This window comes from Panthera onca, chromosome E3, assembly GCF_046562875.1.
Source record: "Panthera onca isolate mPanOnc1 chromosome E3, mPanOnc1 haplotype 2, whole genome shotgun sequence".
NCBI classification, from domain to species: domain Eukaryota; kingdom Metazoa; phylum Chordata; class Mammalia; order Carnivora; family Felidae; genus Panthera; species Panthera onca.
The window spans coordinates 2,047,001-2,057,937 of NC_138354.1; the positions used below are offsets into that span (position 1 = coordinate 2,047,001).

General features: G+C 65.3%; 1 protein-coding gene across 2 annotated transcripts; it reads right to left on the reverse strand.

Annotated features, from left to right (window-relative positions):
- Positions 1 to 1,862: 1,862 nt before the first annotated feature.
- On the reverse strand, positions 1,863 to 3,283 carry GRIFIN (galectin-related inter-fiber protein). Of its 2 annotated transcripts, none has more exons than XM_078439773.2 (4): positions 3,000 to 3,283; positions 2,743 to 2,902; positions 2,316 to 2,450; positions 1,863 to 2,029 (listed from the first exon to the last, which is right to left on the reverse strand). In XM_078439773.2, the coding sequence occupies exons 1-4, from the start codon at positions 3,131 to 3,133 to the stop codon at positions 2,003 to 2,005; spliced, it is 456 nt and encodes a 151-aa protein (XP_078295899.1). In that variant the 5' UTR covers positions 3,134 to 3,283; the 3' UTR covers positions 1,863 to 2,002. The 2 variants fall into 2 exon arrangements, with proteins under 2 accessions (XP_078295899.1, XP_078295898.1); XM_078439772.2 differs by having other exon boundaries at positions 2,284 to 2,450; positions 3,000 to 3,279.
- Between the last annotated feature and the right edge of the window lie 7,654 nt (positions 3,284 to 10,937).

Here is a 10,937-nt window from a genome sequence, read left to right on the forward strand (position 1 = left end):
GGCTGATTCAAAGCTGACTCAGCTCAGACCAGCGGTTGAGGGGCAGAGTGTGTGTGTGCGTGTGCATGCGTGAGATCTGTCAGACCTGGATTTTTTGGCTTCACCCCTCATTTGCTGAGCAAGCTTCGTCAAGTAACTGGACCTCTCTGAGCCCGTTTGGCCCAGATCTTGGGAGACAGCGTGGGCCTGGCCCTTGGTAGAGCCCAGCAAAACTCGCACGCGGCATCTGACTCTGAGCCTCAGGCCATCCCCGGGCCCAGTGCTCCCCCCCCCCACCCCCCACAGGAAAAGACAGCCTGGCATCGTCTTTTACTTTTTCCCCCTCCCACCGTGCATTGCTACTGGGGAGACAACTCTTCCCCATGAGGGGAGCCTTTTGTCTGCAGGGAAACTGAGGCCCAGAGAGGGTGTGCAGCCAGCTCAGGTCACAAAGCAGGGGCCTGGCACCTTGAGCAGGGAAGCCCCCGTCGCTGGGCACAGAGTCCCCAGGAGCAGAAGCGGCCTGGCCCGATCACAGATGCAGACACGTGGGTGACCCCCTTCCCGCCACCCCAGTCCTCCCCAGGGTGCATGTTGGCCTGCCGGCTCCTAGCTTCCCAGTTGACACAAAACACCAGGCCTCCCCCAGGCGGGGGGCGGGGCGGGAAGGGGCTCCTGGGCCAGCCGGGCTGGGGCCACAGGCAGGGAAGTGCACGGAGACAGGAAGGAAGCAGCACCCCTGGAGTCTGGGGCCACCATTGTCTCACCTGGGGGTGGGGGGCCGAGACGGCCCCTCAGCTCAGGACGGCAGCGAGTCAGGCCGCTGGGCTGTCCCCTCTCTGGGCCCCACCCCGCTGCCAACTTCTCCACACTAGTCTCAGTGTCCCTGTCTAGAAAACCTCAGAAGGCCAGATGCACGTGGTGTCTGCAATTCTGCAGCAGGTGACAGTCTGACAAGTGCCGGCCAGCCAGCCAGTGCTCCTCCTGAAACAGCTCATCTGAGCCTCCCTGACGACTCCCTATGAGCGGAGGGCCCCTGTTGTCCCCCGAAGTTCAGGAACTTGCCCAAGGTCCCACATCAGGGCAGCGGGGCTGGGGCTCAGATCCAGGCAGCAGGTTCCGAAGTCCAGGGCCTGAACTGCTCAGCCTTCCTGTCTGCTGCCCTGACCTGCTTTTCTTTAAATAACTCGCTGGTACAGGCTAATTACTTGTTAAGCCTCATCCTGGGCTGTGACATCACCTATTTAATTCAGAGAGATGGGTAAACAGACAGTAGATAGATGATAAATCCATAGATAAGGAGACGCATATATGCATAGATATATGCATAGATACGTAGATGGTAGATAGATGAGCTGGGTCTGAAGCCAGCCCTGGAGGACGGCCAGCTGCACTCAGTGTCCCCAGACGCGGCCCTCCAGGGCTCCCTCCCTTCCTCTCCCCCTCTGCCCCCCCCCCCCCGTTTTCACACACACACACACACACACACACACACACACACACACACCAGGGCTGGGAGCACGTCTCATTTCCAGGTGGGACGAGGAGAAACAGGAAAGACTCCTTCCTTCCCCGCAACAGGAAGCAGGGCGAGGAGGCTACAGACCTCCCAGCAGACTGTCCTCACTGGGCAGGATGCGCCCCCAGGCTGAGCCACAGGGCTGCGTGCCCAGTGGCCTTGCAAGGGCAGCTGGCCAGGAGCCCCCTGTCCTCTGATGTCATCTGACACCACTCCCAAGGGAAGAGGGGAAGAGGCGAGGGGTCAGACCATCCCCAGGGCGGAGGTCTCCGGGAACACCCCTGCCCCCATCTCGGGGGGTGTCTAGGGCTGCACCCATCACCCACCTCACCCCGTCCCATCCCCCTTATAGCAGCCAAGCCCCTGCAGCCTGCTCAAACTTTATTGAAGGTGGAGGTGGAGTAGGGAGGGGCCCAGAAGCACAGACCACCAGCCTCCCCTCCTCCCCCAGGGTGGGCTCCAGGGACAGGAGACAGCTGATGGCTTAGGCTCCTTCCGGGGACTTCAGGCGCAGCTCAGTGGCCCCCATCCCTGCAAATATCCAAGACACCCGCCTCAGCCCCCTCCCAGACCCCAGCGCGGCCTCGGGGGTGGGATGTGGACAGGGGGCCCTGCCCCCTCGGGCTTGCAGAGGCGAGGGGCACCAGGGCCGGGGGACTAAGCCCACAGCCTCCCTCCCAGGCTGATGGGGCCTGATGGGTCCTGGGGACAAGGATGCCCAACACAGTCCCTGCTGAGCTGGGCAGGGGGCGGAGCTGGGTGGCTGGGGCGTGCGGGTGCATTACCACCAACTCAGGTCCCTCCTGGCCAGCTCCACCTGGGCCAGGCGGTGGTCACTCAGCACCTGTACCCGGGTGATGCCCGCCAGCGGCCGGTGGCGGTGTGCGAACTGTAGCACCTTGTGGTCCTGGGCGTGGACGTGGAAGTGCTCCGCATCTGAGCTCACCTCCATCTGGGGACGGGAGGCCGGTGACCCACGGGTCCCCTCACCAGCCCCATCACGCAGGCCGGCCCCGGATGGGAGCTCTGGCCCCCCTCCTCTCTCTGAGAAGTGCTCCCATCCACACCCAGCAGTGAGACTTCCAGCTGGCTGTCTCCCCGTCAACATCCATGATGAGCCGGGGGCACAGGACATCTGGCGCAAAGCAGCCGGACAGCCCAGATGCCTCCACAGGTACCCCTGAGCCCGGCCCCCCCCAGGGCTCCCTTAAACCCACGGGCCTCCCCTCCCCTGCCCCCGGCACCTCAAAGGGCTCCCCCAGCACCAGCGGGAAGACGCCAGACACCTCCTCCTGGCCCCAGCGGCCACCCTGGAAGGTGTTGCCCACCATGGTGGCGCTGGAGAAGCGGGGCTTGACGTGGAAGGCAATGTCCCCCGCCTCAGACAGGAAGTTGATCTCAAACCTATGGGGGTGTCATGGGGGTTGTGAGACAGCAGACGGCTGGGAGGTCACCCACCCAAGGCCAAGGGGGGGCCCCCGGGGAGGGCGGGGGACCTTACTTGTCCTCTCCAGAGTCAGAGTGTCCCTGGACCAGCAGGCTCCAGCCCGGGGCCAGGCCCCCTGCACAGAAGGCTTCAAACTGCGTGCAAAAGGGGGGCAGGGTGTACCCCACTTGTCCAGGGGGCCCCAGCATGTGCTGTTCCCCAGGACCCTGGCTCTCTGAGCAACGTTCCTTCCCAGCGGAAGGGTGGGGGCCCTCCCAGCCTGCAGGCCTGGGGAAGGACGCCGGGGACTCTGGGAGTCTCCCCCACCCCCGCCTGGGCCCGCTCCCTTCTCACCCACCTGCAATGCCATCTCACCGCCTTCTGCGCGTGGGGAGCATGAGCGAGGGCATATAGGCAGGGGGGCGGGCGGGCTGGGCGAGGTGTAGGAGCCCCACCCCTGGGACGGGCGACAGGAGGCTCCGCCCCTCCCTGCCCCACCCCCTGCTTCGGTCCCCATTATCAGCAAGTCCGTCTTTCCAGTAAGAGAGACAGGGTAGCTGGCCCTGGCCCCCTCCCCACCCCACGTCCCTTTTTAGGGTCCTTCGGAGGGGTCCCAGGAAAGCGGCTTCTGCCCCCACCCCCAGCCTCTTCCTCCGGGCTCCCAGGGACCCAGACTCTCATCTCTGCTCAAGTGAGGTGGGGGGAGGGGAGGCAGCCTGCCAAGCCTGCCTGGGTCTTCTGGGGGCTGAGCCTGTGCCCCCCAGCCCGGCCCAGCCTCCCCTGGCTGCCCGCTGCGGCCTCCAGCTGGCCCCATGGGGCCCTGTGCTGGGATTAGGCTGGGGCTGTGGTCAGCGCATTCCAGGGCTCTGGCCGATGGCGTGGGGAGAGGGCCTTTCCCACACCCCGGTGCCCCTCCTGGCCTGGTGCCCCAGCCCCTATCAGCCGAGCTGGGGAGGGGGCCGGACTGGGATCCCCACCGAGCATGTCGGGGAGACGGGCGGGGTCTCCCCAGGCTTTCCGGGCCGCCGTGGGGCTGCCCGGCTGGACTGTCCAGGGAGCTGGACCAAAGAGGGAGCAGGCTGGGTCCATGGAGCACGGGGCTCTGCGTATGGTGCGCGTGCAGGTGGGTGTGCAAGTGTGTGGTTGCGGGTGAGCGTGCTGTGAGTGTGCAAGCATGTGGCGTGGGTAGGTGTGCAGGTGAGCGTGCGAGTGTGGTACAGGTGAGCATGCAGGTGAGCGTGGGATCCTGTGGCTGCGCAAACAAGTGTCCGGGGATGTGTGTGCCCATGCGTGTGCGAGGTGTGTGCGAGGGCACGCGTGTGTGGCTCTGCCGTTTCCCTGCCCAGCGCGTCTCGGGGGGCCGGGCCCTCATCTGGACGCCCAGTCCCCCGGGGTAACCCAGCGCCTGTAACCCCCCGGTTCCCGCCCTCCCCCTGACCCCTGGGGGCCCCGCCTGGCCTCCCCCGGGAGCGGGCCAGGCCTGGTGAGCGAGGCGATGCTAAGGCAGGGAAGGGACCCGGAGGCGGCGCGGGGCACGGGGCCTGCAGGGGGCAGTCCTGAGCAGGGAAGATTCTGCCAGAGAGCTTTCCTGCCTTGGTGTCCTGGCTCTGACACCCTGCCTGCTGCCCAGAGCCTCGTCCCACCCCGGCCTGGCCGGCCGGGGGTCCTCAGGCCGCAGACCCCGTGCACCTGCCTCCACACAAGGACCACAGAGAAGGGAGACCCCTCCACAGTGGCCCGGCCGGAGGGTGAAGCCCAGTCCTGCCTCCCCTCCTCCATGTCCTGTCCCCTGTCCATGGGATGCTGGGACTGGGCGCTCAGGGGTCCAGGACGCTTGAGCTAGTAGCCCCTGGGCCTCAGTCTCCCTAGCTGTGCACTGGTCTCAGCAGTCCTGCTCCGCCTGCCGACCTCAGCTCTCTGCACCTGTGCCCTGGTGGGGGCAGGGGGTCCAGAGCAGCTCTGGCCGGACACAGGAACCTGGGCCATTGTCGCCTCACTTTGGGGTCAGCAGGGGCACTGATGGCGGGACCTTGGCCGTCAGCTGCCTGGAGACCTTGCCAGGCATCAGGGGGCCTGTGAGCAGGGCTCGTCCCCCAGAATCCCTGCACAGAGGTCTGGGGAGGGACCCCCCGCCCCAGGGGTCCCTGCAGCCCCGTCCCTCCCTGAGTCTCAGCCTCCCCATTTGGGCAGTGGGGCTTTGCAGGTAGTGGGCGGGGGAGAGGGCCTCGCCGGGGCAGGGGACGGAAAGAGACAGCGAGCTCTGGTGTGGCTGGCCCAGCCCTGCAGGGACACCCCAATGTTGTGGCGTCCCGGTCAGACGACAGCCAGGCTTCGGGGCTCAGGGGCAGCCATGGGAAGTGCCCCCGCCCTGACTCGCTGGCTAGCGGGCCTGGGTGCTGTAGCCTGGGCCCTGGGAGCAAACAGACCTGCTCCGCCAGGCGCCACCCCTCCCTTTCCCGGATGCTCGGTTTTGCCCCAGGGTGTTGTTGACTTTCCTCGGGCTGCAGGAGGCGGCAGGATCTCCACCCAGTTAGGAATTTCACCAGGACTCACAGCCCCTCATCCAGTGGGATGGGGGATGTCAGGGTTGGCTTCCTGGAGGAGGGGGCACCTCGAGCTGGTCTTGAGGAATGAGTAGCACCGAGAAGGCAGCACAGGGACATCGACTCAGGAAGGATCTGACCCACCTCGGTGGTCCCAGGGCCATCGGCACAGGTTCCACGGGACAATTTGAGAGGGCAGCACACCCTCCTTGGGCCTCCTGGAGCCGGGCATCATTGCGTCCACTGGCGCAGTGGACAGACCACTGAAGGAGGCTCCCAGAGCCCACGGAGAGGGGTGGTGACGCCAGAACGTGGGTGCAGCCTCCGGACTTACCAGTCCAGTGCTCCTTCCAGAGCCCCATCCGCTTGTGTCCCCGCCCCCACCCCAGCGCCAGCACCCGGCCGAGCCCACCGGTGGGTGATTCCAGGCATGGGGCCCTGGCTGCTGGGGGTCTCCAACCAGGCCAGGCCGCCCTCCCATGACCCCCACCCCATCCCCAGCCCGCATCTGGAACCGCTCGCTGGTGGTGAGGTCAGCACGGAAATTCTCAGCCCCCGCCTGGCAAGGGCGCAGGGACGGCGCTGGAACCGGGCCACAGGGCTTTGGGCTGCCCTCCCCCTGGTTGGGTGCCTGCTGGCCTTTAGCACATAGCGGCTCGCTCTTTCCCTCTGGGTCAGCACCTCTGGGTCAGCAGGGAGATCGAGCCCAGCACGGAGAGTGTGGGCAGTCAGGAGGCACCGTGCCACCGTTGCACAGGTGGGGAAACCAAGGCCCAGGAACCTGCGCAGGCAGCAGCCTGGGGCACCGAGCGCCGGCCTCCACTGCCCCGTGAAGACCCCTCGTAGGCCCTGCTGGAGGCTGGGAAGGGCTGACCCGGGGCTGACAAGGACCCCAGGGCTCTGGGGAGGGGACGGCAGGGTGCCCACTCCCTGGGGCTCCCTTGCCTGGCCCTCTGGAGTCCCCTACCAGCCACGCCAACCACTACCAGCCCCGAGTTCCACACTCTACGGCTTAGCTGCGTCCCCCCTAAACCCTCCTGGTGCTCTCCCTCCTCTGAAATCACTCTCACTCAGGACCGTGGTCATTTTCTCCCCGGGGCACTCAGGGAGGCCCCGCTGAATGCCAGGAGGGAGGAGGCAGGTCCTCCCACTGCCCCCGGGCACACCCGGGCACACACGAGATTCTCCGGAAATGCAATGACCCCGGGGACGGAGGCTCCGGGCCCAGGGAACTTAGCCCGTCATGGTCGCGGTGGCTGTCACTTCTGTGCGCTCAGTGCTGTGCTAGGCGCCGGCCGCTCTGCCTTGCTGCCTTGCCACCCCCTCGCCGCTGACGGAGGGAGGCAACTAGCTGCTCATTTAGTTGCTCGCGACACATACTTGCGGCAGGTTCACGACACAGACAGGCAGACACAGGCCGTGCCCTCACAGGGCTCCTGGTGTCTGTGGGAGGTGGTCAGGCAGCAAATGACACACCCCCCGTCTCTTTATCGAACTGTCTTCATACAGGATCCTAAGGGAAGTTCTGAGGAGTGACCGTTGTGTACGGGGAGCAGGGGTTGGCCTGATACGGAAGGACTGGAGAGACTTCCCGCAGGAGCTGATATCTGAGCCGAGCCCAGAAGAGGAGGGGCTCACCAGAAGAAGGGATGGGGGGTGGGGGGAGAGCGTGGCCAACAAAGGAAACAGCATGTGCAAAGGCCCTGGGGAGGCCAGAGCTGTGGGAGTGTGGAAGGGCCAGGATGGGGCTGGGGAGGCATGTCCCTCCCGGCCCCACCTTTGCTGCCTGGCTGGGGCCCAGCCCTTCCCAGCCTCCCCTGCTGGGCACCACTTTCCCTTCCCCTAATTTGGCGGGGCACTGTTTCTGGCCAAGCCGCCCACCCGGTGCCTGGCCATTGTCCCTGTCTCCTGCTTCCCGCCCTTGAGTCTCTTATCACCCAGAGAATCTGCTCGTTTGGGGGCATTTGGGGGCCGATAAGGTTTTACTGGAGCCAGTGCCGCTCGGGCTGTCCTTTCTGACGCCACCCCTCCTGGCCGGTGGTGTCTGAAGGGCACTCAGCAAACGTGGCCTCCCTCCTGCAGGGGCCCGGGGGGCTGCCCCTCCTGTTCCACACCTTTCCCTCCACAGCCTGCAAGTCAGGGCAGACCCACCTGCCTGTGACAGACCCCTTTCTGGGCCTCAGTTCCTCCGAGGTTGCCAAGTGGGTCGTGTGCGTGGCCCGTTTGCTCGGCCAGGGGACAGAAGCGAGGCTTCCTTTGGCCCGGTGGGGAGGGGGGAGAGGATGGCTCTGTGGGCAGTCCGGGCCGCTGAGATACCAGCTCTGCAGGTGAGGCTGGTGTCGCCCTCTCCCCAGCGGGCCTGAGCCTCGGGCGGCGAGTGGAGGCGCCCCGCGGGGAGGGCAGGACCCCCGTCTACCGGGAACCCAGCCCCGGCCAGGCCTTAGCCCCCGCATTCCCACCACCCCCTGCGAGGGGAGCACCCCTTCCTCTCTCACTTCCCATTTCACAGATGTGACAGCTGAGGCTCAAAGGGGAGGTGTGACCACCCAGGTCCTCGCAGCCAGGTGCCGCTGCAGGGGGGGGGCCAGGATTTGGGGGGAGGACAGAGCCTCCCCCTGCGTCCCCGACTCATTTTCCAGCTCCCACAGTGAGGCTCCTTGGCTCAGTACCCATTCCTCCAAGCGCATTCACGTCTGTTCACAGCTCTGCTGGGCCAGGGTCTCCGTTTTACTGACGGGGAGACTGAAGCCACCGTGCCCGTGTCCCTGGTGGGTCACTGTTGCCAAAAACCCTCAAGGGGTCACGTGGGAGCCCCGTCAAAAGGATGTGCCGCAGGGACCGTGAAAGCCCTCGGTGGGCCGCTGGGGAGCGGGGGGGCTCAGGCAGAGGCTTCCCCGTGGCCCCGGCCCGGGCGGGTGGGGGCCTCGCTGGCGCCGCGGGAGACTCTTGGGCCTCGACCAGCAGTGTGCCCGCTGGCAGCCCTCTAGAGGGAGCTCAGCTGGCCTAGACGGGCCGCAGAAAGCCTGTCCGGGTGCCGGGGCCCTCGGCCAGGCGTAGGAGGCCCTGTGCAGGGCAGGGGCTGGGGGCCGGCCGTGCGGGGCGGCGCGGGAGTGGGGGGCATCTGGCCCGGAGGGGGTGCTGTGATGATTTCTCCAGATGGGCGCTGGGCCCCGCCGCCCCGCAGCCCGGCATCGAGGGAGGGAGAGCCAGGAATCCGATTAGATGAGAAAGCGGCCGCGTGGGGTGACGGGGCTGGGCCGCAGGTAGCCTCAAGGTGGGGGGTGCAGGAGCCGCCAGGGCCCCGCGGCCCTCGCCCAGCAGAGTCGGGGACAACCAGGGGAGCACGGGACACCGGGTGTGGGTTCAAGCCCCCGCTTTGCACAGAGGGGGCCTGGTCATGCTGCCGTGTGGCCTGGAGTCGTGGTCCCCCGTGGGTGGGGATGATGCTGGGGGAGGGGCCCAGACCCCACAGCTCCCCTTTCCTCATCCTCAGACGTTGACAGAGCATCCGCTTTGTGGCCTTGTGGGGGGCAAGACAGTCACGTATTGCAGCGGGAGAGACGGGTAATAAATAGCTCAGCAAGTACATGGAACCTTCTAGGTGATGGTATGTGCTAGGACGCAAACAATAGGACAGTGGCACAGAGCTGGCCGGGCCTGTTTGGTAGCACTGACCACCAGCTGAAACGGGTTTGCAAGATTCAGGGCATAAAAGAAAATCTCAATAATTTTTATACCGGTCGCTTTTTTTTTTTTTTAATGTTTATTTATTTTTGAGAGACAGTGCGAGCGGGGGAGGGGCAGAGAGAGAGGGAGACAGAATCCGAAGCAGCTCCAGGCCCCGAGCTGTCGGCACAGAGCCCGACGCGGGGCTCGAACTCACGGACCACGGGATCATGACCTGAGCCGAAGTCGGATGCTCAACCGACTGAGCCCCCCAGGTGCCCCTATACTGATCACTTGTTGAAGGAAAATATTTTTGGATACAGTGGGTTAAATAAAATATATTAAAATTAGAGGTTTCTGGCTGGCTCAGTCAGTTGAGCGTCCACCTTCGGCTCAGGTCATGATCTCACGGTTCGTGGGTTCGAGCCCCACCTTGGGCTCTGTGCTGACAGTGCGGAGCCTGCTTGGGAGTCTCTCTCTCCCTCTCTCCCTGCCCCTCCCCTGCTTGTGCTGTCTCTCTCAAAATAAATAAATAAACTTTTAAAAAATATTAAATTTCCACCTGTCTTAAAAACTGTGTTTTAAACTGGCCACTAGAAAACATCAAGTTACATTTGTGGCTGGCGTTCTGTTTCTACAGAACAGTAAAGAACGGAGGTGGTAGGAGGGGAGTCGTGGGGACACTGGGGCCATGGCTGGGAGGGGGCTCTCAGAGGAGGTGACCACTGCCCTGAGACCTCATGTTGAAAAAGACCTGGCCCAGGAGACCGAGGAGGAATGAGCCAGGCAGAAGGAAGTGTCTCTGCAAATGTCCTGAGGTAGCAAGCAGCTAGGAGGCCGGCGGGGCCGGAGCGTGGGAGGGCAGGGCAGGGGCGTTGTGAGGCGAGATTGTGGAGGTGACTGAGGCCACATCTGTGGGAGGGACAGACGTGTGAAGATCCTTCGGTGTCCCCCCAGGGCAGGACCAGCTGGTAGGGAATGAGTTGCTCCGGGTCTGCCCCCACCCTGGGACCCTCTCAGGTGGGCCCCTGCCACCCTCTCCCCCAGACACCAGGCTGGGTCCCCACAACCGCTACACGCCCCCTCCCTCTCAGGCTGACCCCTGCTGGCTTCCAGCGCTCCCGCCAAGACTCGGGAAAGGCCCAGGGGAGCCGCCAGCTCCCGAAATAACCTCACACCAGTTCCAGGACATCTGCGGAGGGGCGGAGTGCTGGAACCCAGGGCTGGGAGAGCCCTCGCGGGGTGAGGGCTGGGAGCAGGGACAGGGAGAGGGGGACAGGGACGCCCAGGGACACCCCCAGGCCAGGCGGGTCTCCCGGGGGGGGGGGGATGCACCCCTGAGTGGAGGTCTGGAAGGTGGGGCCCGGGTGGAGGATCGGGGCCGACACGGACCCCCTCTGGGGCCCTCCGAGGTCTGCACGGCCTGTCTCCTCGCCCCCCACCTTCCCAGACGGGAAACGGGTGCACAGAGGCCGAGCACTTGTCTGAGGGCCCCGGCACACGAGTGGCAGGCCAGGCGCCTTTCCCTCTGTGTTCTTCGCACACTCGGTCACTCCCTCCCAGCTGGCCAGCAGGCTGACAGAATGTTCTCCCCCTGCCCTGGGTCCCCAGAGGGCCGGGACTGTCCTCTGATCCATGTGGCTAGCGGTGGCCGAGCCTGTGGAATTTCCCCAGCCTGAGGCACGGTGGGGGCCGGGGAGAGCCATGCGGGGGTGGGGTGGGGAGACTGAGGCAGAGAGGGGCTGCCTGGGGAGCCCGGCCCTCCCCGACCCGGGGCCCAGCCTGGGATTCTGGGAAGAGGCAC